Below are 24147 nucleotides of genomic sequence, written 5' to 3' on the forward strand. Positions count from 1 at the left end.
CCTTCGCCATCGTTATCCTGCCTAATCAGAGGCCTGAAACGCCCTCTCGTCTCACTCTGATCGTGACGCGTGACGCCTCGTCTCGTGCAGCTCCCCCCGCTCTCTGGCTGCGAGGTTTCGGGCCTGGATATTTGCCGGCTCAGGAGGGCAGAAGACAAGCTGATTATCGGGCGGATTTCCAGCAGCTCAGAGCTGCTATTCCCGGTCTCAGCTGAGAATTAGACCCTCTGGAGCAGCCGCTGCTGTTGGTCTGCAGCTGGGTCGATCGGCTGAATGTTGAGGCAGCTTCGATTACATGACCCAGTGCTCTGAAAGCTGACGAGTAAAAAACCCTTTTTTTCCCCATGTGAGAACAAAATTAAACACATACCCAAAATAATTAATAAGTATTTTATAAAATGTTTTTAGCTTTAAACGGGCAAAACATTTTCCCAGTATTATGGATGTAAAGAAGAAGGCTAGTGTTGTGGTTTGCAACTGGTCCTGGAATATTTCCATAAGAACAGCTCTGAAAAGAAAAGTTTAGCACAGTTCATTCATTAATATGATGGTTTAAATATATAAAAATCATAAAAGTATGTTGAGTTTGGTAAACAGAGGCTTCACCCTTGCTGCTACAAACACATAAGTCATCTTTTGAGACAAACTTTCAACTCTGAAAGCCAAAAAATCTCAAGAGTTTAGAATACAGTGATGTGCAAGCAAGCCTCAAGTATACATTACTATCAAGAAACATGCAAATACAATATCAGAATTTCACCGACCAACACTACGATGTTTAATCAAGTCAATCTTTGCCAGACAAGTCAGCTGAAAACGCACAAGAACTAGTCATGTCCAGTTCAGTGAGTCCAGCTGTTACTCCTTGAAGAAACACGCCTACTAACCCGAACTTATAAAAGAACATAAAGTGGTGACTTAGAAAAAGATTCACCCCTGTACATCTGTGCATCTGAGAATGAAACTCTCTTTTTGGTGTCTTAGATACCAACTGTTTGCAAGGACTTGGGAACAAATGTTAGATCTTGAATTTGCATATAATAATAACTTTAAAAAAAAAGACAACACTGCACCATCAGCACCAAGCAGCTTCCCTTCTCAGACTCCATCACATTTTACAGAATGAATCAGCTTCTAACACCCACCTTTTCAGCAGGCAGCGTTACTCACTTCCTCTACCTTCACACTCCCATCTGATGTGGGAATAAAAGCCAGACAAGGTACTGAAAAGTCACTTCTACTTTACAGTTTTACTAAACTGATGTTTGACCTTGTGCCATGCTGGCAATAAATGTTAACAGATCAATAATAATGATGTTTTTTTAAGTTTGGAGAGTACCAGCCCCATCTCTCTATCCCTGTATTCAGGTATTTCATCTCGTCCGATTACCTCCTCTGACATTAACATCAGCACAAACACTGTGCACTGGGAGCTTCATGGCACGAGGAGCGGCATGTAAGCCTTACATCACCAAGTACAATGCCAGGCGTCAGATGCAGCGGCATAAAGCAGGCAACCTGTATGGGAAATCTTAATGCTTCACTTTAAAAAGACTTTTGATAATTCTATGCTCCGGCCTGTGTCCTCATGTACAAAGCAAGGCCCATAAAAGCATGGGTGGATGAGTTTGGTGTGGAAGAACTTGACTGGCCCACAAAGAGCCCCGACCTCAACCTCATTGAACACCTCTGGGATGAACTAGAATGGAGATTGTGAGCCGGGCCCTGTTATCCAATATCAGTGTCTGACCTGATTCTGGATGAATGGGCGTAAACTCCCCACAGACGTACTCCAAAATCTTGTAGAAAGCCTTCCCAGAAGAGTGGAAGCTATTATAACTGCAAATGGGAAAGGAACTCGTATAAACGCCAATGAATTTAGAACACGATGTCATAAAAGGTCTGATAGGTGTAATGTGTAGGGGGCCACATGCTGTTGTCTATATAGTGTACCTTAACTTATCAAACTATAACATCCAGTACTTTTAATAAAGCACAGTAGGCCAAGTTTATACTGTTAACCCTGTGTTAACATCCTGTCACACCAACAGGTCTCATTCATTTTGAATCACTGATTACAAAATGAAGTGGCTTCAAGATATGATCATAAAGATCTGCAACACCAATTCTGGTACATAGAAAACATAAAGGATTAAAGTTTTTACTGAGCCATTTTCAGAAAAGGATTAGCCTAATTTGAATTTGATGGTAGAAATGTCCCAAAAAAGTTGGGCAGGGACATGTTTACTACTGTGTAAAGTCCACAGAAATTTTTTCCACGTTTTAATAAGCTGTGGCATTTCCTGATCATCTTCACACACATCTTATTCTTTGCATGACATAGCTTTAACCTGCCTAGTGGATAGCACAGTGAACAGTGTTCACAGACACTGATTTCTGGAAGTGTTCCTGAGCCCAATCTGTGATTTCAATGACACACTCATGACTGCTTTTACTTCAGTGCCGCTGGGCCTGGAGGGCATTGAATACTGGCTTTTGGCCCCATGCCTTGCACACAGATTTCTCCAGAGTCTCTGAATCTGTAAATATTGTGTACTGTACTGCAGATAATGAGATATTTAAAGTGTTTAAGATTTTATGCTGACAAACTTCATTCTGCTGTGGTTCCACAAAATATAGATGCACTTTTTTAAATATTGGTGAACCTCTGCCTCCAAGGTGCTCTTTTCATACCAATCATGTTACTGACCTGTTACCAGTTGACCTGTTTCTCTAACCGTTTCCTTTTAGTATCCCTTAGTTGTCCAGGTTTTTGTTGCCCCCATCCCAACTTAAAAATGTGTTGCTAATTTAAAATGAGCTAGTATTTTTCAGGAAAAGGTAAAATGTCTCAACATTGCATATATGGGTTTTTGAGATTTCCAAATCATTGCATTCTGTTTTTAGTTTACATTTTACACGGCGTTCTAACGTTTTTGAGCTGTACCTTCTGCACAGAGCATTTGTTTGGAGACACTATTCGGCTAATGCTTTGCAAAAAAACCAAAAAGCCCTTTGTGAGATGATAAATGAGAACACCCAGAGTTTAAATTAAATACAGCAGTAATGACTTCCTGGTACACCGGATCTCTCCTTTCAAACAGGGGAGGGGGAAACCTCAATGGATGCATTTGACGGAGCAATCACTCAGGGTGTTTATGACAGGTGGAGGTGTCTGTGTGGAGGAAGTACTGCAGACAGATTTTTTTCCTTGTATGTGAGACTCAACAAACAGACGGAATCTGCAGTTTAACAGGAACATACAGACTTGAAATATTCTCTGTAGCAGCACGGTTTATGTTTGAAATGTAACACGTGTGGTTTGATGCTGTTAAATCAAACTTCAACATGTCAAATCTTCAAAGCTTCTCCGCTTCAAAACAGAAATATGACACAAATCTTGTCCCACAATCATTGTATTTATTGAAAATAAAGCTCCTTCTTCCCCAACAAATAAAAGCAGAGGTTACCTGTAATTCTTATGAAAGGGAGAGCCAAATAATCAGCTATAATCTCAGAGTTATAAATCTTAATCTTCTCAAATGAAATTGCTCTTCAATTCATTTTCAGTCCTGCTTGATGAAAGCATCGAACCGGTGCCAACTGACGAAGCACAAAATTATGTAACGCACAAAACTGTAAATCCTTCCGGCGCTGCAGTACCAGGCAGGGACGGGAGGAGCCTGGTACTCCTGCTGGATTACCCGAGCCTTAGGAATGACACCAGAGTGAGGTGGATTATAAACTCTGTTCCAGAGAAATCCCTCTCACTCCAGCTTTAGGTTCTTGGTTTGGTAGCAAAAGTAAGGTACCCCGTGTGGCCGGGCATTTCTCTGGGCAGCGTGGTGGTCTTCAGTGTGATGGAGGCGTGGTTCGGAGCAGCAGCGGGAGTCGCCTCCTCTGTGGTTTCGGGATCAGGGCCGAAGTCTGGCAGCGGCAGGGAGACGGTTCGGACATCGTGCTCTCTCAGCAGCACCTCCGTGGTGCTGATGTCTTCGAAGCCCTGATCCTGCAACGCCTCGCATGTTTTCTGAACTTGCTCTATGCATGGAGAGAAGGAGCACAGCCGACCACCTGCAGGAGACGCAGAACAGAAAACAACCCACAAGTAAACACGAAGCTCCCGAAAAAGTATCAAGACCATGTGTGACCATAATCGTTTACGCGCTCTTTGTTGCCAACTTATGCCACTATTGGTCAGCTCATGTATTTTAGAGAGGTCTTAAAAGGTAATGCAACATAATCACTGCTTTGAAAATAAAGTCATGACATCACTTCCTGTCTAGCTTCTAAAACACTACTTTCAGTAACCAACTGTAATCTCCTGTGCAGCTGAACAAGTGTGTCTGCTACCGTAACTTGTTTTTCCCCATATATATAAAACTCAAAGCTCTCCTCTACGGTCCTGTCAGAATTCCTGCTCTTGAAAGATATCCACAGTGTTCACTCCTGTTTGTCCCATTCTTATTACTGCTGCTGGAGTCAACATTGACATGACCATTAAATTTAGCCCGAAAACCCTATTTTGTCAATCTCACGGCCAAATAAGGTTCGTTTTTGTCTTTAAAAAGACAAAAACCAATATTTCAAAGCAGGGTGTGAGTTCTAGTTTTTGACACATGTAATCAGCTGTAAGGTGATCATCAGGACAGCAGAAAGCATTCTTGTTACCGTCACCAGATTCAGGTTCGCGTCTCAAAACGTGTTGCAGTAACAGGAATGAGCTGTCATCGCCCCAGTGTCCTGGTACAAAGTCTGTTTTCTATCCATATTTTCAATAGTCTGAAGTAAGATCTTTGACCTGCTACTCTGCAAACTGAACAATAATTACCGTCAGCCAGACATAACTGCCAGGTTGTATTTACTCCCAACCCTTCTGTTGCATGTCAGTAGCAGACATCTCTGCACATCTTAATCTGTGCTCCCATCTTATTCTGACTTTATCTGCTAATCATTACACAGCATCATCTTTAGAGTTATTTTCATCACTCTTTCTGGAAATCAAATCTTTCTCAAAGCATCCAAGTATAGAAAGTGTTCTACGTTTACAGTCTGAAAACAATTCTCCTCAAAAACATCCCTGAATGAAGATTCATAACATAAACCAGATTTGTAGACTTGATATGAACCGAGAAGACATTTAAGTTTCACCCCTGGGATCCCCATGATACTACACCTTCTATTAATAATTTGTTTCCTTCCAAACACCCCGTAGCACTTTCCAGGCATATTTCTTTCCTAACAAAGCAGTCCTGTGACCTGCTGAGGTCCAGGCTGCAGCTTGCAGCTCATCAGGGGATAAGCCGGTGCTCTAATGAACACAGATCACCTACTGGCCACGGCCTTTCGTCTCCAAATGAATCCTTGCTGTGATCGCAGCGTGAGTTTGGAGCGATCAGCCAAGAAAACTCTCACTGGCTGTCGTGAAGCACAAAGAATGTGATTCTGAGCGATGCAGCTGTATTGCTCGGGGGTTAGGGTTAACAAATGTAAACATCTTAGAGTGAAAATCTTAAGTGCCTTAATAGGGGTTTAATATGGAGAAAATAAAAAACTATTCTAAAACCAACACCAACTAATGTTTCAAACTATGAATACGGTGACACAAAGACAAGCAAGTGAAACACATTCAGTCTAAATCTGTAGATTCTCTGTTTGGATGTCTCTCATTGAGCTGCTCATGTAATCACAAGCAGAGGCTTCCTTCATTCAAGTGACACGTTCTGCCACACTGGCTGCAGTGTGGCTCTCTGTCATCTGTAACCTGTTGTTGATCAGTCACATTATGCTTATAGACCTGCTCTTGCACTACATTATACAGCATTTATTGTAGCACAGAAAGAACAGGCAGATCCACCACCACATACACTACTAGCAGAGTACCTGCTCTGGTTACAAACCTAATGTCTAACCTGATGGTTACACTGAATGCAGATGTCACAACAAAAAAAAGACCAAAAGAAAAAGATAAAGAGACACATTTATTGTAGAAATTTTCCTCTTTGATTACCGACTTGTTATTTCGTGCAACATATACAGGAGTGACCCTACGCTGTTTCCCTAAATATAACTTGTAGCCCAGCAGATTACAGCCGTCCTCTGCAGCTCTTACTTGCTACTGTTGCCAGTTTTTAAAAATCACTTAACACCCAGAAGGGGAAAAAATACTGCAATTTGACTTTGGATTTTACAGAGAGATACCTCAAGGGACACGGCTGACGATAAAAGGATCAATTCTGCAGTCCGTTGTGTCTGTAAACACTGAAGGAGACGTCAGGATTATTGAGATACTAGTCGTTCCTTTGGCCAACAGAACCAGCGGTCTCCCTCGAGACAGCATTAAACACATTCAACACATTAAACAGCGGTCTCCTGGAAACCACAGTGAATACACAGGGAGGGGCTGGGTTGATGATTATACAAGGGTGTTTGAAATGGTTATTAGGGGTCCCAAATATCAGCCGTACTCCCACAAATGGCTTTAATATATGTGCGAAACTGATTCATAGTTGTAAAGTTTAAGGTTCTTGAGTGTCTGAGTCCATGGGACATGTTTGCTTTATACTTGCATAATACCACCCATAAGTCTGTGAGGGGGGGGGCTCTGATAGGATTCAGGATCCCTCTCAGGGAACAGCTGAACACAGGGCCGGGCTGCTGGCCAAAACATTAGAATTACAACTTTGAGAGAAAAAAAGAGAAATATTTCCCTGCCCCTTGTCTTATACTCTGTCCACTAAAGAAAACGCGCTCTCAGCTATTTTTTTCTCGAGTCTCTGCAGTTCTCAGGCAGGTTCTGAAGATGTAAGGAGAATCTCTTTTCAACAGAAGATGATGTATGAGTGTTTAATCTTGACAGAAGCTGAAAATGATAATCCCATCAAAAATCTGGTGTTTTAATTGATTATGATATGGCCTCAGCAGAAAGCACGTCTCTTTCACTTCATGTGGGAGCTTGAGAGTGTGAAAACCCTCCACTCTTGGGGACTGCTTCCCCATCACCAAGCACACAACACCCCATTCTACTTCTATCTTTGTTAGTTTGTTTACTATTACATCTTTCTGTGTTTAGCTAGAACATATTGGGGCATTGATGTTCTGGGGAAAACCCAGTTTGAACAGTGGGAAGTAAACCAAACCCTTCTTCGTGGAGCCGCATCCAGCAGCTCTCTGCCTGCAGCATAACCCTGTATGGTCATGGGACTGCTTCTGCAACAAGGCTGCACTCTATTTATCTGTATCTTTGTGTGTGTGCGCGCGCATGCACGTATATGCATGCAAGGGCCAACAGCTCATGGATGGAATATGTAGCTGTGGCACCATAAAAGGGAGTCAAAGAGGTGGTGGGAGAGTTTCAGGGCAGCATCCTCGTCCCCTCTGCATTCCTGCTCATACTGGGCTTACTTTGTAAAATCATTCATGAACTCTGGCTTTAAGATTCATAAAATACTAATCTTCTGCATATTAACTCTGACTTGGATTGAGATGTTAAATTAAATGTGACTGTGAAAGAAAACTTCAGTGCTTGTAATAGTAGAATAAATATTGACACCAGCTCCAGTTTGTGTTTTCAATGCTCAGCTGAAATTTTAAACCCAGGATGTAGCAGCTAAGCTAAGCAAGTGCTCACCTACACAAGTGTATTCGAGTATTTTGGCCAAGGTGACTTTCTCAGGGCAATCTGGGTTTGTACACGCTGAGCTTCTCTCCTGCAGTCCCTGCTTTGGGCAACTATGTAGAGCTCAACAGATTCTCATTACAGAGGACAGAGCCATGGTTTATGGCTTAAAGTGTTTTACAGTAAACAAAATATGAACTGTCATGTCCACAAAAGTAGATCTTTAAGTAATGTTTATATAATTTCTGTGGCAGCATTTGTGCACAATAACAATAAAGCAAAGAATATACTTTCTCACTGTGTTACTTTTCTCTGTTGGGCTGTGCTAATGGATTATTCTGAGATGTATAAATATACTGGCCAGTGACCAGGATGGAAAGTTTTTCTGGTCGAACCAGGGCCGACCCATCAGCCTGAGATGTAACGGATTCTGTGTTGACCTGCCGTATCCTGGCGTGAACCTCTACAAATGTAACCATCAGGTCATGATGCTGATCACAACAGCTGTGACTGCTCTGCATGGAAGCATAAGGCCATGCAAACCAAGATAATCACGACAGACTGAACTGAACTAAACAAACATATTTCTTCTTCTTCTGAAAATAAAGGTAATCTATTATGGGCTTTAACTGCATCGTCTCCTGGAGGGTGGCGGTAGAGTTCTACAGTAACAGTATAGCCTACTGTCATTTCCTCATTTTCAGAGCCAATTCATGCATGAACCCCACTGATTCTGAAACAGATAATTAGGACATGGTAGGAATGTGGCCAATGTGTTCTCAGATTAATGTGATACTTCTCCAATAACCCCCACCCCTTTAAAAAAAAATTAATTAAAAAGTCATTGGGCTAAAGGTGCAGATCTTGTGGGCTCTACGCAGCTCATGCAGTTTGAATTTATCGCTAAGCACTGGTCACCCCAGTGAACTGCCAACATGCCCGGGCATGCTGCAGATCCTGGTTGTCAACGAAACGCCTACGTGCTTTGTAGCTTACTAGCAGAGTTTGGATTGTGCTCCTGTTACTATGAAATACCACAAGGGCAAGGTTAATGAGAGCCGAAGAGCAGGATCGATGGTTGTTCTGGGAGTGCAGAGTGTGGCGACACGGCCGGGGGGAGATAAACTCATGGACCGGTATTTTAAAATGTGCCCGGTCACAGTCATGCTCCTGAAACACCAGGACGAGTCACGCCAAAGTCATCATCAGGTGGTGCTGATTATTTGTCTGACAACACACACACACACACACACACACACACACACACACACACACACACACACACTAAGTACATGTACACACAAAGCAAAGTACTTAACTATCAGGATCCAGATCCTCTTTCCTAATTTCTGCATATAGTTAGATCACAGTGAGACTTAACGGAAAAATATTTCTTGCACATTTATGTGAAGAAGAACAGGTAAACATGAGCTGCAGCTCAGCTCACAGTTTGGAGGAATCTGTATCTCCAGCTGGAATTGATCCCGAAACCTTTCCCTTACCAAGCTAATGTGTAAACCACTACATAATAGATCCACTCATTGTCCTTTACACTCACATTTTCAAAAACTTCCAGTCCTTTTTTCAGTTTAAATACTGACACAAAGCTCCAAGGTGAGAATAATAGCTCAGACTGCCGGCTGAAAGACATCAACAAACAGTACAACAAGACTGACATCGGAGTGCAGAAACAGGGACACAGGAGGGAAACTAAAACACAAACATTCAGGCTACAAAAGAACAGAACTGAACAACAAGAGACTTTCTCCTCATTCTCTGTGACATGGATACAGCACCATAAACATTTATGACTACTCTTTGTAGTCCATCCTAAAAGATAAGTATTGCTGCTCAGAAAAAAAAATCATGACTTCACTGCTGTATTAGAAATAGACAAAAGAAAACGAAGAAATTAAATTTTTTCCACCTGTAATCTTTCTGTGTGCTATCTGGGAAGACCTCTGTCTCCTGCTGATTCCAGCTTACAGAAACACACCAGGCCAAAAATAGAGCATGAGCCTACAGTCAGCCATGATGCAAACCATCATTGCTCGACCTTACAATTTGTAGACTGAGCTAGCTGAAACACCCTGACTTGATAGTCATCTTGCTACACGCTCATTAGAGCTCTCCTCCTCCCTCACACGCACACTCACTCTTACCGTGCTTCTTCATAGCAACTTTGGCGTGTCCCACTGCATCCCAGGGGCTGGGGATGTCAAGGAAGACGGCATCTGCCACCCCTGTCACTCCAAACCCATCCTTGCACACATCCTGGTTCCTGACGGTGACCAGATGATCCACGCGATGCTCCTTAAACTCCTCGGCCACCTTCTCTGCGCGCTGCTGGTGGAACTCCACTGTGTGGAGGTGACCTGTTGGGGCAATGGTGCGCAGGATGGCGTGGGAGAGGGAACCACTACCTGTACCTAGAAAACCACAGACAACGAGGGTCACAGAGTGAAACACAGAACGTCTGAGAAGAACGCTTTAGTCTACACGAAATGGCCATTTCAAAATAAAAGTCGGCAGGCACAAACTAAATAACCAAGAAAGATTCAGACTTAAGGTATTATCAAACATCACCTCTGTGTATGGACAAAGCACTGCTAAAGAAATGGTCTTGGACGACACTTCACATGATGTTGCATTTATAGTAATCTCACTGATTTCCTTTAAATAACCAGTCTAGATACAGATACAAATGTCAGGTTAAATATTCTAATATTTTAGAATGGACAGTAAATGCTGTCCTCTATCCTCAGTCAGTAGAAACAGATCACAGATCCTACAACAACACACACCCACATTTTCACACTGGTCTGCTGTCTACTCTGGACGATAAGTGGACGCTACATTTCCGAGCAGGCCTTTTTCACCCCCTGAAGCAGCCCTGTGCTGTGCCCTAAACAAAGCCAACTAATTTACAGCTTGTGAACAAATGACACAAGTGATTGTGATTTTACAGGGAAGGTTGGGGGGGTGAAAGGGAGGACACCACTCTTCATGTGACTTGTTGGGGCAAGGAGTGTCGGGAACACAGCCAGAGGCCAGCAGATCCCATCCTCCACCCCTCATCCTTCTTCTCTCGACATTACATCACCAGCGCCTTTGTTAGCGTGGTCACAAAGAAGGCAGTGTTTAACAAACGGCAGCACTTTGACTTGCTCAAAGCTCAAACTACTGGATTGGTTGGTCTGTGCCTGCAAACAGTACATTGAAAAACTGGAATGGCTGGAGCAGGAAACACTGGACCACATTGGAAGCTGGGGAAACTTTAATAACGAGCCCTGTACAGGGCTGACAAAGCACGTAGTTTAGACGTGCTTTTTTTTACTTACATTGCCTCATTTACAGAAAATGAAAACTTAGTCATCGTCTCTGTAGAAAGACTGAACTGGAAATTCTGAGTCACTGCCTTACAGTTTTGTTGACACTGTGTTAATTCCATTATTGTAACCATTTCATACATTTGCAACTTCAGTGAAGGTTTCAGAGACACCAAATATTTCAGTGATATTTAAATTAAGGTTAGACTTTGGTCAAAGGGAACAAAAGCACACACTGATATAATGACCACAGTATTGATTCAGTTTGCCCAAACAAACTCAATTTGTTGTTTTTTGGTAATGGTCTGCCCAAAGAATTTCCAAGTATATGACTAACCTGTGCCTTTATAATGCACCCTGTGCTATTTATTATAAAGGCTGGATAATGCTTTATTAACTGAAACCAATGTAACCCTGACAGAAATCAAGAACATTACTGATGCAAACCTTGTAGATGCTAAAACAATGAGAAATCTAGGTGGTCATATGATGCAACATATTCTTACCGTAAACTTCAGCACCACACTGCAACACTGCAGAGCATTTTGGTAAGACACTTGTTTATAAACCAGAGTTTACGGTGGAGCTCAGACAGTACCTAAATGCTATTTGCATACTCAGACCATCAGCCAGTGACTAAAAGTCTCTGGACCTCAGGCTTCATGCCAGGATAGTGACATGCTCAGTTTCCATTATAGTTACCCTGATTAAAAGGGAAGAATGATAGCAAAGTCTGACATACACACATACTAATGGGAACTTTCTAAATTCAAAATTAAACCCAGAAAATGAGTTTTTAATTACAAACTGGCATTACCGTTCATCATCAGTGCAGCGTCTGAGTGCACAAAGTCTGGAAAATTTGGAAAAGGACCACAATTGATAACAAGTGTCTCTTTAAATGGAGACAAATTAAAACACTGAGAATGAGAGAGTGCTGGTACTGCAGAGATGAGGACTGCTCCACTTAACATCCGAGTGCACTTATTTCTCACTTTAGTACTTAATATAATAGTGACTATGGAATCCTGGTTTCAGTATAAGCCAAAAACTGAAAAAGGGAAACTCGAGTTATGATGTGATACCACACTAAAACAGGACAAGCATCTAAAAACAGAACATATAGAAGCAGCTGGTTTTACACAGAACAGCAGAAAAAATAAATAGTTATCACTGAAATGATGATCAAATTTTACCTACGACAAGAAAAAGAAAAGGTGTAAGCAGCGCAACGCATTTACAGGAGACAGAAATGCTGTGAAAACTGTGAGAAACCCTTCCAATGTGAGGCTTTCACGCCCATTCTGAGTAACAATGATACAACAAAGAGTCATGTTCTGTCTAAGTGTTGGGACACAAACAGTTGATCTTTACTATAAGTCAAGAAAGTGCATTTCAATGATTTTAAAAAAGCTCCATCACATTTCTAATTTGCACACAATGTTACACTGATTTTACTGGTTACAACGTTTATTGTTGCACTTCAGGTTTATCATGCTAAAATTGCTCTTTAGTACTAAGGGTGTAGTACTTGAAACTGACATTCCTCCCAAAAAACCCCAAGAGGAAATTCATCAGACTTCCTTTTTTTGAATGTTTGTTCAAAATTTTAGACAAGTTGAGTTATTTCCCTGCGGTTCATGAGCAGCACTGCTAACGAGACAAAAAGGATCATGGGTATTCTATGATGTATTAAAAATAAATCAAACTAAAAACACTAGATACTAATATCAATTAATATTAAATTAGTATTCACAACCTTTGCTCGGTGCAGCAGCAATTGCAACCTCAAGTCTTTTTGAGTATGACGCAAAATTTTTGGCAAACTTTTTTTTAGGTTTCTTCCATTCCTCTTAAACACCATCAGGTTGGAACTCTCCAGAGATGTTCAATCAGCTTCAAGCCTTGCTACTGGCAGGGTGACTCAAGGACATTCAAAGAGTGGTCCCAAAGCCACTCCTTTCTGATCTTGCCTGATTGCTTAGGGTCATTTTCCTGTTGGAAGATGAACCTTCAACCCAGTTCAGAGTCCAGCGCACACTGGGGCAGGTCATCTGGAGCAAAGATGTCTCTGTACAAAACAGCATGATGGTTCCACCACCGTGCTTCACTGCAGGGATGATATTGGCCAGTGGATGAGTGTGACCCTTTTTTTCCCTTTGCATTCAGACCAAAGAGTTTTGTTTCTGCTTTAGACAGACCAGAGAATTTTTTTTCATGGTCTCAGAGTCCTGCATGTGCCTTTGGCAAACTCTTTGTGGGCTGTCATGTGCCTTCTACTGAGGAGTTGCTTCCAACTAACCCTTCTACCATACAGGCCTGATTGTGGAGAGCAGAAAGAAAACAAGAGTAACACTGGAGCTCTGTCAATGTGGCCATGGGTTTTTGGTCCTCTCACTGACTAAGGCTCTTCTACCACGATCGCTCAGATTGGCCAGGTGGGCAGCTCTAGGAGGGGTCCTAATGGTTCGAAACTTCTTCCATTTACAAATGATGGAGGCCAATGTGCTGCAATTTTTTTTCCTTACACCTGTCCCTTGATACAATCCTGTCTGAGGTTTACAGAGAATTCCTTGGATTTCATGGCTTGGTTTGTCCTTCGACATGCACTGTTTGAGTCAGTTAAATTTTATTTACACAGTACCAACTCACAACAACAGATCCCTCAAGGCAATTCATATGGTAAGGTAAAAACCCTAGAATAATACAGACAAAACAGAAAACCCCTCCAATGCAGATTTATCGATTTTTGTTTTTCATTTTTAATAAATTTCACTTTGTCAATATGGGATATTCTTTGTAGAGGAGTTTTGAAGTGAAGATGAAATTAATCTATTTGGATTAAGGCTGACAAATTGTGGAACAAGTGAAACGCTGTAAATACTTTCCAGATGCACTGTACTACATCAAACATGTAGCTCTTGTCCTCTTTAGGAAGTGGGAGACTGTCACATGGTGCACATCACTTTTAAATTTTAGGAATCTAAAACTTTAGTGTTTTAGATTCAGACATGTTTTACAATGCAACATGTAAGAATCAACCACATCCATCTTTTCTCCACTGGGGAAAACAAACAAATACCTACATGACCGTACATGCTACCAACTGAGAGTTTTGCTTCAATGCATGACTTCAAGGAATGAATCATATCAATGTCTCTAATCTCCTCCCACAACAAGGCGTCAAGTCAGCTGGTAGCCACCGTACAAGAGGAAGTAGTGATAAAGCCAGAGTGGGGGAGGGGGCTGAGAATGGGAATACAACTGACCTGAACTGAAGGTCATTAGTGCTTACTGTTCCTCATCTTGTTCCTACATCGAGTACAACATGGTTACTGGCCAGATGAAATGCATAACCCTGACAGAGGTCACATAATTTAACTTCCCAGCAATTTAGAAAGTGAAAGCAACAGGAAAATGTCATCTGATCATTAACTTGTGATGTGTGATTGACCCTCAAATCCAAATGTTTTAGTTAAGCTGCTTGAGAGCCAGCTGGAAGAGGATGTTGTGGCTAATGTTGAGAGTGATCATTACAAAGGAGTAAAGTTTAAAAATGGCCAGCTTCCATTGGACCCTTTGAGTCGTCTTATACAAGATATAAGCACATGAATATAGCTTAAAACGGAATCAGACTTTCAAGTAGCTAAAGAGAACCCAATTATACAACGGAAAGGTATTTATTGTACTTTCAGATTTAATTATTGAGGTAAATGATCTGAAAATACACATCTGTAACGAAAATAATATGAACATCAACGATTAGCAGTAAACTGGAAGGTAAAATCAGAGCTGGATATTTTCAGTGAATGGGATAAGTGGATACCCTGTTTTATGTAAAGAAAATGTATCTTTCAAAGACTTATCCTCAAAAAATATTTTTGATGACACATTTCTGAGGTCCTCTGGAAAAATGCTGTTTATGCAGCCTGGAAAAATCATCTAGAAATACTTTCCACTCCACAGTCAGACACACTGTCTGAAATCAAGGCCACTGTTAGCAACCAACCAAAGCACTGTATAAGCAAGGTGTCCAATCCACTCTGGGATTTCATAAATGTTAACTTCTAAACAACAAATGTTGTTCTGCTAAAGAATGGGCAAAGATGAATAAATATTGTGTTTTGCAAAGGCCAAGTCAAGTCTTGGGATTAATCCAACAGAAATGGTTTGGAAGGACATGAAGGGAGCAACCACCAGCATCCCACAGTTGAGTGTATTCTGGGCACTAGAACTGAGCATTGGGCTAAAATTTCAGGCTAACGTCAACGTGCAGGGCTAACTGGCACTTATTGCTAACATTTAGGGCCAGAATTACTCACTGGGGCAAAGTTGCATGTGAGCGCAATCCCCAAACAGCCATCATAGGTGTGGCTAGATTTATGGGTGATTGACAGAGGTTTTTGCTGTTTTCTAAACACATCTGCAGTCGATTCATTTCAATATCAAGGGCAAAAAATAAGACATGCTTTTTTTGGTGTCACTGCAATTAACTGAAAATAAATTGCATGTTGCAAAAGTCCAATATTCTCAAACCTATATTTTGCACCTTGAGAAAGGAAATTAAAAAAATAAATAAATTATGCATATGCAACAGGGTTTCCACATCTTACACACGATCATGTCACTGTGCTCTCTTTGTAAATACTAAAAAAAGGAGTGAAGGTTTTGGCTCACATTTGCCCAAGCGCTAAATGTTACCCTGACTTGATGTTCCACCTTCTGGAATGTACGGTGTTACCCTTAGTAAATATTTGACAACTTTATGTGCTCTGGACCTGATTGATGACGCCTGATAAACCTGTGAAGAAAATGAAGCCAACAGGAAATCATTACCTACAAACCGTGGAGACCAGCTTGCCTTCAAGGTGACTCGTCTACAGGAATAAATGCTCCTTCAGCAGGTTTAGCATGTCAGCACAAGAACAGCAAAATTATCACCTCCAATCTCTGCTTGTTTACACAGCTCACTGGCAAAAAGTCTCCACAGCACATACTCGCTGTTGTTGTTGACTGTAAGGCTGAAATTCATGAGTCACCACTGAAATGCTGATTTGCACCTCATTGACACACTATGATGCTCAAGTGCCCCACATAAAAAACTATAATCATTCAGGAGTTTCCTTAACCATGTGTTTTATCTGCTATTCTAACTTTATTTGTTTAATAATTAAAGGGATGACTTTTGTTTTATTCTATCTTGGCATGATGAAGCACTGCACCACACGCACACGTCTTCTCCTACCCTCCTTTCTGCTTTCAGACTAAGATAAAGTACAATCTATAGCCAAACACAATAACACACTCTGGGTGATTGCAATTAGACAAATGGAAATGATGGCTAAGCAGTGATTGGAGGAATCCCCGAGGACAAAAAAAATGGGAATGACACTAAAACTGCAGGTTACATAATGCCTGAATGTTCAGAGGCACATCTGTAACAATCCCATAATGTTTAATATGAACAGCTGAGGTTCCTTACGTGACAACATCTGGCTGGAACTCGAAGGTGTAAACAGGGTGATTCAAATTAGGCAACACTTAAAAGCTGCAACAGAAAAGATTTGCGGCCAAACTAAATTAAAAAATGCAGGACGGAACAAATCAAACTTTGCCACTGTAAGCGTAAAAAAACATCTGTTATAAATCCTCATGTGAGACATTCTAAAAAGAGGATTCACAGCTTACCTGAACAATGTAACATTTTAACATTTAAGAGTTTCTTGGAGCTTAATTTAACATTTTCTAATGACTTTCACAACAAACAAAGCTGCACAGGTCACTTAAAAGAAAAAAAAAAAAAAAAAGACAAGAGAGAAAAAATAAAAATTCAGCCAATGAATGTTGGATCTTACTAATGGATGACATCTATGCCTCCATTTCATGAATGTCTGACAGAAGACACATGCATTACCCCACTCCAGCTACAGGTTGGATAATAAGCATGTGTTTGACATGAGCTTTACAAGTCAACCTTGTAAACATGTAAAACCTGTCTGTACAGCAAACTACCACGAGGATTCAGTCATCTGTTTGCCAAATACTAGAAAGAACATATTAGTACCCAAGTCATCTGATTGCCTAACATGAGGTGTGGTAAGAGTAGATGCCACTACACTAACAGGAGAGACATGCAAAGCTCAAAGAGGGACTACTAAAGTTCTCAAAAAATCTGTTTGGAAGTAAACAAAAAAGAACCAGTGCTAAATCTGTCAGCAAAACTAGGGTATCACGTTACCAAAAAACCCCACACAGAACAAGTGGAGCTTCAAAGAACAGCTGATTAGTCCCTTGTGAATACAGAATAATATTTTTGGAGTGACATGCACATCCCAAAATCACAGGTTAAAAGGTTGAACATAGGTTGACTTGCTAATAAAATCATGACAGAAAACAGCTTGATGACAGACAGACTGGGGCAGCATCAGCAGCAGCATCCACCTTTAAGACTTGACTTTATGCTCAAGCATGAGCACTGATACCTTTTTAGCCAGCAGTGGCCCTACAAAATGTCACATAGACCATAAAGTGCAGGCTAAATGTATAAGAGGGATGATGGTCATAATCTACCCAATATAACTGATCTGACAGCTGCAGTGAACAGACCTGTGAGTGAGCTTGAGCTTGATAATCGCTTGTTTATTCAAACAGACCAGTTTGTCCCAGCATCAATAAAACACCCAGTGCACATAAAATTTGTTTTAAAACAGATTAAAAATAGCAATCCAATAAAATAGTGCACTGAAACCATTCACATCAATTGAGATCACATTTCTTTATGATTTTCTATGTATTTGGAATATATTGTTAAAGCAAACACACACACTGATAACCCTTCCTTTCTAGAACGGTTTCCATCCACGTGACATCACCATGATGCCACCCTCACCTGACTCGCACACGATGGACCCTGGCTTCAGCTCCAGCATCATGGTAATGAAGGCGATGTCTGTGGTGTAGAGGATCTGTGTGCGGTGTGGCAGGGCAACTGTCCATAGCTCCGGCGTTGGGTGGAGCACATGGAACCATCCTTTGCTGCAGGTCACCTTTGACCCGTAACGCTGACCAATCAGGTCTGTGGAGTGGCGAATGACTCCATAGCGTGTCTGCGTTTGGGCACCCTGCTGCACCTTGACAGGCATCACATTGTTGTGGCTCAGGTAAAGGATGGCAACATCCCCATCTTGAATGAAGTCCGAGTACTCCACAAAACTCATCGTGAGCACGGCCACTCTGCAAAAAGAAGACGGACCTACTTAAAGGGCATTTTTCTTTTTACTATTTCAATTACACTGATGTAGTGGGTTGATCACTAATTTGACATATTTTACTGAACTTACAACTTTAAAATCAGGATAAGCCATCACTGTGAAGGGATTTTTTTTTATAACAATTTGTTTTTACCTACAATCTGGAGTTCAATTTAGTTTGCAAGCATCTCATGAGGGGAAAGGATGTATAAACTAATATGCATTGCCAAATCTTAATACATTCCCATTTTGACATTGTAGATTCTGGTTGATCGTTTTGCAAACACTATCTTTTTAACATTTTTTGCACATTACGAACAAGCGGAAAAGGTATTCTGCTGCTGATGCGAGGCTCCTTGTTGCTTTGGTAACAACTGTGCCGCTGTCACACTTTAATTGACGGAGCTGCTCGTGAATTGTCACGCGCACTGATCGTTACTTATAAAATCTAGTATCGATCAACCTGAGGACCAACGACTGTTTTAGTTCATCTGAACAGTGAGACGGTGGATCTACTTTAACCAGCTTCTCCTTCAAGGGAAAAAAGGACAGAATTATATCGGAGAAACATGGAGAAGATGTCAGTGAGATGACTTTACAGTTATACTTCTATTTGTTAGTTAGTTTTAAAGACAACTTTTTTTTCTCTGGTATTGGAGTCAAACAAACTGTTATGGCTTTGCCTATTAGGCGCAGTAGAGCGTGTTATATTACCTCTTGGCTTAATTTAATTTCTGTTTATAGTAAAATGAGGAAAAAGACAAGTCAATGGAGAATACGTTTTGTGTAAATGATGCTAACTTTAATTACCAGAGCAAACTAACGTTCATGGAAATGTTTGGGTCGCATTTAATGTGAAATGTTTTGTGTTTAAAGTGGCATAAATTGTAACTTCACAGAACTGGCAAAAGGCCACAGTGCAAAACGTCTGAAAACATAAGTTAACTTACGAAGTTTTCGTTTCAAGGTTTACATGCTAACGTTAGCGATGCTAGCACCTGTTTTAACAGGCTAACGGCTATTAGCGAAAAAAAAAGGAGCAGTTGGAAGCTCTCCACCTACCTCCTTCAGAAGTAGTGCTCTTTGACTGCTGGACAAAACAAGCAAAAATTAGACTTAAGGGGACCAATTCTGCTCTTAATGCCGCTCTATGTTCAGCAGTGACATCCATTCATTCACTCACTCACACATGTGGCGTTGTTTTCAGAGGAAGTTGAATCGATGAAACCGGAAGATAACCCGGTGTACAAAGCAGCAACAATCAGTAAAAACCTCTTTTGCCGAAAACCTGCAGATTCAGATATGTTTATTTTGTGCAGTTGGTTTGCGAATCTGCAAATTTCGCCTTTGGCAAATATATATATATATATATATATATACATATATTTTACCATCCGTACGATTATTTCCTTAACATTAAATAGAATAATTGTAAAAAAAAATAAAATAAAATAAAAATTAACAGTTATCACCAGTAAGTTAAACTAGTGGATGTAAGGTTGTAGTTTTACCTTAGTAGAAGAAAAAAGAAAGATATGCTATTATGTATTCATTTGCACTCTGTTGCATTCTGTTTTTTAAAGGTGCTGATAATTTGTCTAAAACTAGAAACCGGAAAGCTGAACTTGTAATAAATAATTTAATTCACTGCTGCAAAAATGCAGTAAAGACCACAAAAACCAGAAATAGGAGTGAAATACCAGCGTACAAAAGGAATCCTCGCTGGAGCAATATCAGCGCGTCCAATTGAATGAATGGACTACAAATACTGACCAATGGGAGCGGAGGATCGTCTGCTATAAATCACCATCTCAAGTCTTTTGTCCGGTTGGAGAGCTGCTGGGACGCTGCTGGTGGTTTGTGAGCTCCTCGGTCAGGAAAATAGGGATCTTTGTATCAAGCCCTGGTGGCAGTAGTAATAGTAATAATCCGCAAATTCGACAACAGGTAAGATTTTCGCTCAGTTTAACTTAGAATTAGGTCGCACCGGCAAAATCTCAGTAGCTTTTACGATGAAATTGAAAGCGATTTTTGTCCGCTTTTCACTACAGGAACTAATATTAACATTTGAGGATTTTTAAGGTGATTTAAAAAAAAGAAACAATACGATCAATTATGCTTAACAAAACTGATGTGGTGCATGTGTTGTGCAGCTCAGGACACTCGCTGCACAGCGGGATGAATCGTTTATCTGCTAACCCCCTCCCCCGAAACTAACACCCATTGTATGTGCATGTCAGCTATAGACTTAGTCCTGACTCTCGGTATTTTGCGGTTTGTTTGGGTTTTTTTTTTTTTTTCACCGTCTCTTCCTTCCGTCCTCCGACCAGGGATCAGCCATGCCTTTCGGTAACACGCACAACCAGATGAAGATGAAATACTCCTCCGAGCAGGAGTACCCGGACCTCAGCAAACACAACAATCATATGGCCAAGGTTCTGACTCCTGCTATGTATGAGCGGCTGAGGAGCAAAGAAACACCCAGTGGATTTACTCTGGATGATGTCATTCAGACTGGGGTTGATAACCCAGGTATTTATTTAAAAAAAAGAAAAAAAAAAAAGAAAAATCCCAAGCAGCTTTTCAGCCAAACCACCATCTGTTCTGTCTGATCCAGTGCCTGTAATGGTCTCAGCGGTGCTTTGTGTTCCCTGTTCCTGTGAGGGGGAGGCTTTTTGCACTGTGACCTTGTTAAGGGGATAAACTCTACCAATTTTTACAAACATATGGAGTACTGATTCTATTAGACCCTGCCACTCTCCTCTAAATGGGTTTCCATTTTCAGACCAGTATTGCACAACTTAAAAGCAAAGTGTAAAGATTACCAGAGTTACATAATGTATGCAGCTGATAATCCCTGCTGCTTTCAGTTTATTATGTGCTAAATTCTCTACTGTATTGAAGACTACAACACGAATGAAGTTTTAACCCTTCAGAGAACTGGGATGACCTGGTAGCTGTAAACTGTATGGCAGGTAACTCTCCTCACCCTGTAGACTGTTTCTCTGTTTAGCTCTGAGAATATGGTCAAGCTGACCCTGAAGAGGCTGTCAGCTGAGGATGAGTACCCAGATCTCAGTCAGCACAACAACCACATGGCCAAGGTTTTAACCCAGGACATGTACAAGAAGCTGAGAGAGAGGGCTACACCCAGCGGCTTCACCATAGATGGTGTCATTCAGACAGGGGTTGACAATCCTGGTACAGTAACAGTCCCAGTCTGCGCCCCGACGACACAGAGCACATTTAATTTGTGAGGATGTTTGTTTGTATATTGCTGTCCACGGTCTCTTGTGACCCTGCTGGCTTCATGTGCAGGCCACCCCTTCATTATGACTGTGGGCTGTGTTGCTGGGGATGAGGAGACATACGAAGTCTTCAAAGACCTGTTGGACCCTGTGATTGAGGACCGACATGGAGGATACAAACCCACAGACAAGCACAAGACTGACCTCAACTCAGACAACCTGAAGGTACCGCAGCTCTTCCATTGCTTAACAAAGTCGAATTTAACTCTGGAATCTCAGCTGAGCCTAATGTGACTCTGCTCTCTAAGGGTGGTGATGATCTCGATCCCAACTACGTGCTCAGCTCCAGGGTCCGAACAGGCCGCAGCATCCGCGGCTTCAGTTTGCCACCACACTGCAGCAGAGGAGAGAGACGTGCTGTGGAAAAGCTTTCCATTGAAGGTAAGGAGGCCTCTGTACTGAAAGAAGATGGTTAGTGACAGTGATTGTACTCTGCTGCAAGTCACTAAGCTGATCTACACAGATGGAGATGGCCTGCCGCCAGATGATTGTTATATAAAAGCAACATAACTCTATGCCCTGAAACCAGTGATTCACGTTGCTCATGCTTGTGGACTCGTTTGTGAGGCAGTAGATGCCCCCTAGTGTTTGTTTAAATGTAGCACAGAAATAAAGGTGGATTACACTCTTATGATCAATTTATTCTGATGCTAAAAACATTAGTAAATCTTTTTATCTTAATTTGATTTTCCAAAGCTCAGTGTGGAATTGGATCAGTTTTTCAGCATTATTTTCCAAACAGTTTATCACAGACCGGAGCTGCAGCCTAAGAGTAATTTGTCCGCAAATGTCATAGTGAATTTTTCATGTCTCAGATCTATCATAAATCCCGGCTCTTGTCCCTGCAGCTCTGGCCTCTCTGTCTGGAGATCTGAAGGGGAAGTATTATGCCCTGAAGAACATGACTGAGGCAGAGCAGCAGCAGCTCATTGACGACCACTTCCTGTTTGACAAGCCAGTGTCTCCTCTGCTGCTGGCCTCAGGGATGGCCCGCGACTGGCCCGATGCCAGAGGCATCTGGTAACGGCTCGTCTTTAATGCAGTTTGTCTACCAGGATTATGTACATCTCTCCGCTGGTATTTTGACTTAAAATTGTATTTCCTGTCTACAGGCACAATGATAACAAGACCTTCCTGGTGTGGGTGAACGAAGAGGACCACTTGCGTGTGATCTCCATGCAGAAAGGAGGCAACATGAAGGAAGTGTTTACCCGCTTCTGTACCGGGCTCACAAAGGTTGGCAGAAAAGCCCCAAGTTTCTAATCACTGATCTTTAGCAGAGTTTCTGTCCACATTAGCAAGACTCTAAGACCATATTCTTATCTGTGCAGATCGAGAGTCTGTTCAAGGAGAGGAGCCATGAATTCATGTGGAATGAGCACCTGGGTTACGTCCTCACCTGCCCGTCTAACCTGGGCACCGGCCTGCGTGCAGGTGTACATGTGAAGCTGCCAAACTTGAGCAAAAATGCCAAGTTTGAGGAAGTTCTCAAGAAGCTGAGGCTCCAGAAACGTGGAACTGGTGAGCATGACTTTTTAAAATTTTATTATTTTTCTTTCTACTGCTGGAACTGGTTTGCGTGTTCGTCAAATTGAAAACTACACTCAGCACATTTTCATATTTCACAACTAAGTTGCATTTTACTGAGCAGTACATGAGAAAGCCTTTTTTTAGAAATGCTCCAAATGTCAGTTTTAGTGAGGTGTGTTTGAGTTGCATTTTTAAAAAACCCTTTTCCTTTACCATCAGGTGGTGTGGACACTGCTGCTGTGGGTGGTGTCTTTGACATTTCCAATGCTGACAGGCTGGGCTTCTCTGAGGTGGAGCTGGTGCAGATGGTGGTCGATGGAGTCAAGCTGCTGGTGGACATGGAAAAGAGGCTAGAGAAAGGACAGTCCATCGATGACCTGATGCCCGCACAGAAGTAAATCCCTCCCAAAACTCCCATTCTCCTCCATTCCTCACCCACCGTCTACTCTGAATGGTTGACTCCATCCTTGAATGCACTTGATTACAGCTGGGATTTGTATTTAAGTTGAAACTGTTCCTGTAAGTTCTGACATCAAATAAACTGTTCTGTTCCAAGCAAAGCCTGCTTTTAATCCTTGCAGTGAAACTGATGAAATATTTAATACTAGTCCTGGTAGCTGTGGAAACGCCTGTAGCTAAATGCCACATTTTAAGGGGAGCCGCTGATCTCTTTGCATCAGTCTGAGCTACACATTCATTTTAAATACTGCACAAGATGAGGAAAACATGTAGTGGAAGGTTAGTTGCCTGATGCTTTCAAGTGACTCTGGTTGCACTTTTACTCCCTACAAAATGAACTTAAGACATTAAGCACAAGCTGCAAATTTCCTTAAATGCATTTCCTAATAACTTCAACACCCATTGTCAGCTGAAGGATTTAGAAAAGTTTCCTTAAATACAGCTCAGTTTCCACTATGAATCTCCTCAGCTAGTATCAGACTGGAATCCTGAGAGACTTGGCAGTAGTGTTTCCAAAAACAGAGCTAATGTCTAACACCACAGGTAATTTAACCCTGACTTGGTGCAGATGGAGGCACCGTTGAATTCATAGTGAAGTTGGTGGTAGAAGCAACTTCAAGGTAATTTTTTTTTTAAACTTTGGAGGCAAAGTT

General features: G+C 41.5%; 2 protein-coding genes across 6 annotated transcripts; one reads left to right on the forward strand and one right to left on the reverse strand.

Annotated features, from left to right (window-relative positions):
- Nucleotides 1-3398: 3398 nt before the first annotated feature.
- trmt61a (tRNA methyltransferase 61A) lies at nucleotides 3399-19466 on the reverse strand. 4 transcript variants are annotated; one of them, XM_005453431.4, is made up of 5 exons: nucleotides 19385-19466; nucleotides 19260-19284; nucleotides 17837-18180; nucleotides 9781-10047; nucleotides 3399-4074 (listed from the first exon to the last, which is right to left on the reverse strand). In XM_005453431.4, exons 3-5 carry the CDS (start codon nucleotides 18162-18164, stop codon nucleotides 3779-3781), a joined length of 891 nt encoding a protein of 296 aa, XP_005453488.1. In that variant the 5' UTR covers nucleotides 18165-18180; nucleotides 19260-19284; nucleotides 19385-19466; the 3' UTR covers nucleotides 3399-3778. The 4 variants fall into 4 exon arrangements, with proteins under 4 accessions (XP_005453488.1, XP_003447837.1, XP_025756703.1 ...); XM_003447789.5 differs by having other exon boundaries at nucleotides 19381-19439; XM_025900918.1 differs by having other exon boundaries at nucleotides 17837-18183; nucleotides 19260-19448.
- Nucleotides 18622-23595, forward strand: ckba (creatine kinase, brain a). 2 transcript variants are annotated; one of them, XM_003447788.5, is made up of 8 exons: nucleotides 18622-18777; nucleotides 21211-21398; nucleotides 21516-21670; nucleotides 21754-21886; nucleotides 22354-22525; nucleotides 22618-22741; nucleotides 22837-23026; nucleotides 23255-23595. In XM_003447788.5, the coding sequence occupies exons 1-8, from the start codon at nucleotides 18767-18769 to the stop codon at nucleotides 23431-23433; spliced, it is 1152 nt and encodes a 383-aa protein (XP_003447836.1). In that variant the 5' UTR covers nucleotides 18622-18766; the 3' UTR covers nucleotides 23434-23595. The 2 variants fall into 2 exon arrangements, with proteins under 2 accessions (XP_003447836.1, XP_005453492.1); XM_005453435.4 differs by lacking the exons at nucleotides 18622-18777; nucleotides 21211-21398 and adding exons at nucleotides 19984-20144; nucleotides 20528-20729 and having other exon boundaries at nucleotides 23255-23590.
- Nucleotides 23596-24147: the final 552 nt, after the last annotated feature.

The sequence above is a fragment of the Oreochromis niloticus genome, linkage group LG19 (genome assembly GCF_001858045.2).
Source record: "Oreochromis niloticus isolate F11D_XX linkage group LG19, O_niloticus_UMD_NMBU, whole genome shotgun sequence".
NCBI classification, from domain to species: domain Eukaryota; kingdom Metazoa; phylum Chordata; class Actinopteri; order Cichliformes; family Cichlidae; genus Oreochromis; species Oreochromis niloticus.

Excerpts from the sequence above, each read along its gene's own strand:
- trmt61a (XM_005453431.4), bottom strand. The coding sequence starts at position 18,164 with ATGAGTTTTGTGGAGTACTCGGACTTCATTCAAGATGGGGATGTTGCC. Across the intron at positions 10,048-17,836 it reads GTCCATCGTGTGCGAGTCAG|GTACAGGTAGTGGTTCCCTC; the intron begins GTGAGGGTGGCA and ends GTGGTTTTCTAG. Across the intron at positions 4,075-9,780 it reads AGTTGCTATGAAGAAGCACG|GTGGTCGGCTGTGCTCCTTC; the intron begins GTAAGAGTGAGT and ends CGTCTCCTGCAG.
- ckba (XM_003447788.5), top strand. Across the intron at positions 21,399-21,515 it reads GACAGGGGTTGACAATCCTG|GCCACCCCTTCATTATGACT; the intron begins GTACAGTAACAG and ends CTTCATGTGCAG. Across the intron at positions 22,526-22,617 it reads CCCGATGCCAGAGGCATCTG|GCACAATGATAACAAGACCT; the intron begins GTAACGGCTCGT and ends TCCTGTCTACAG.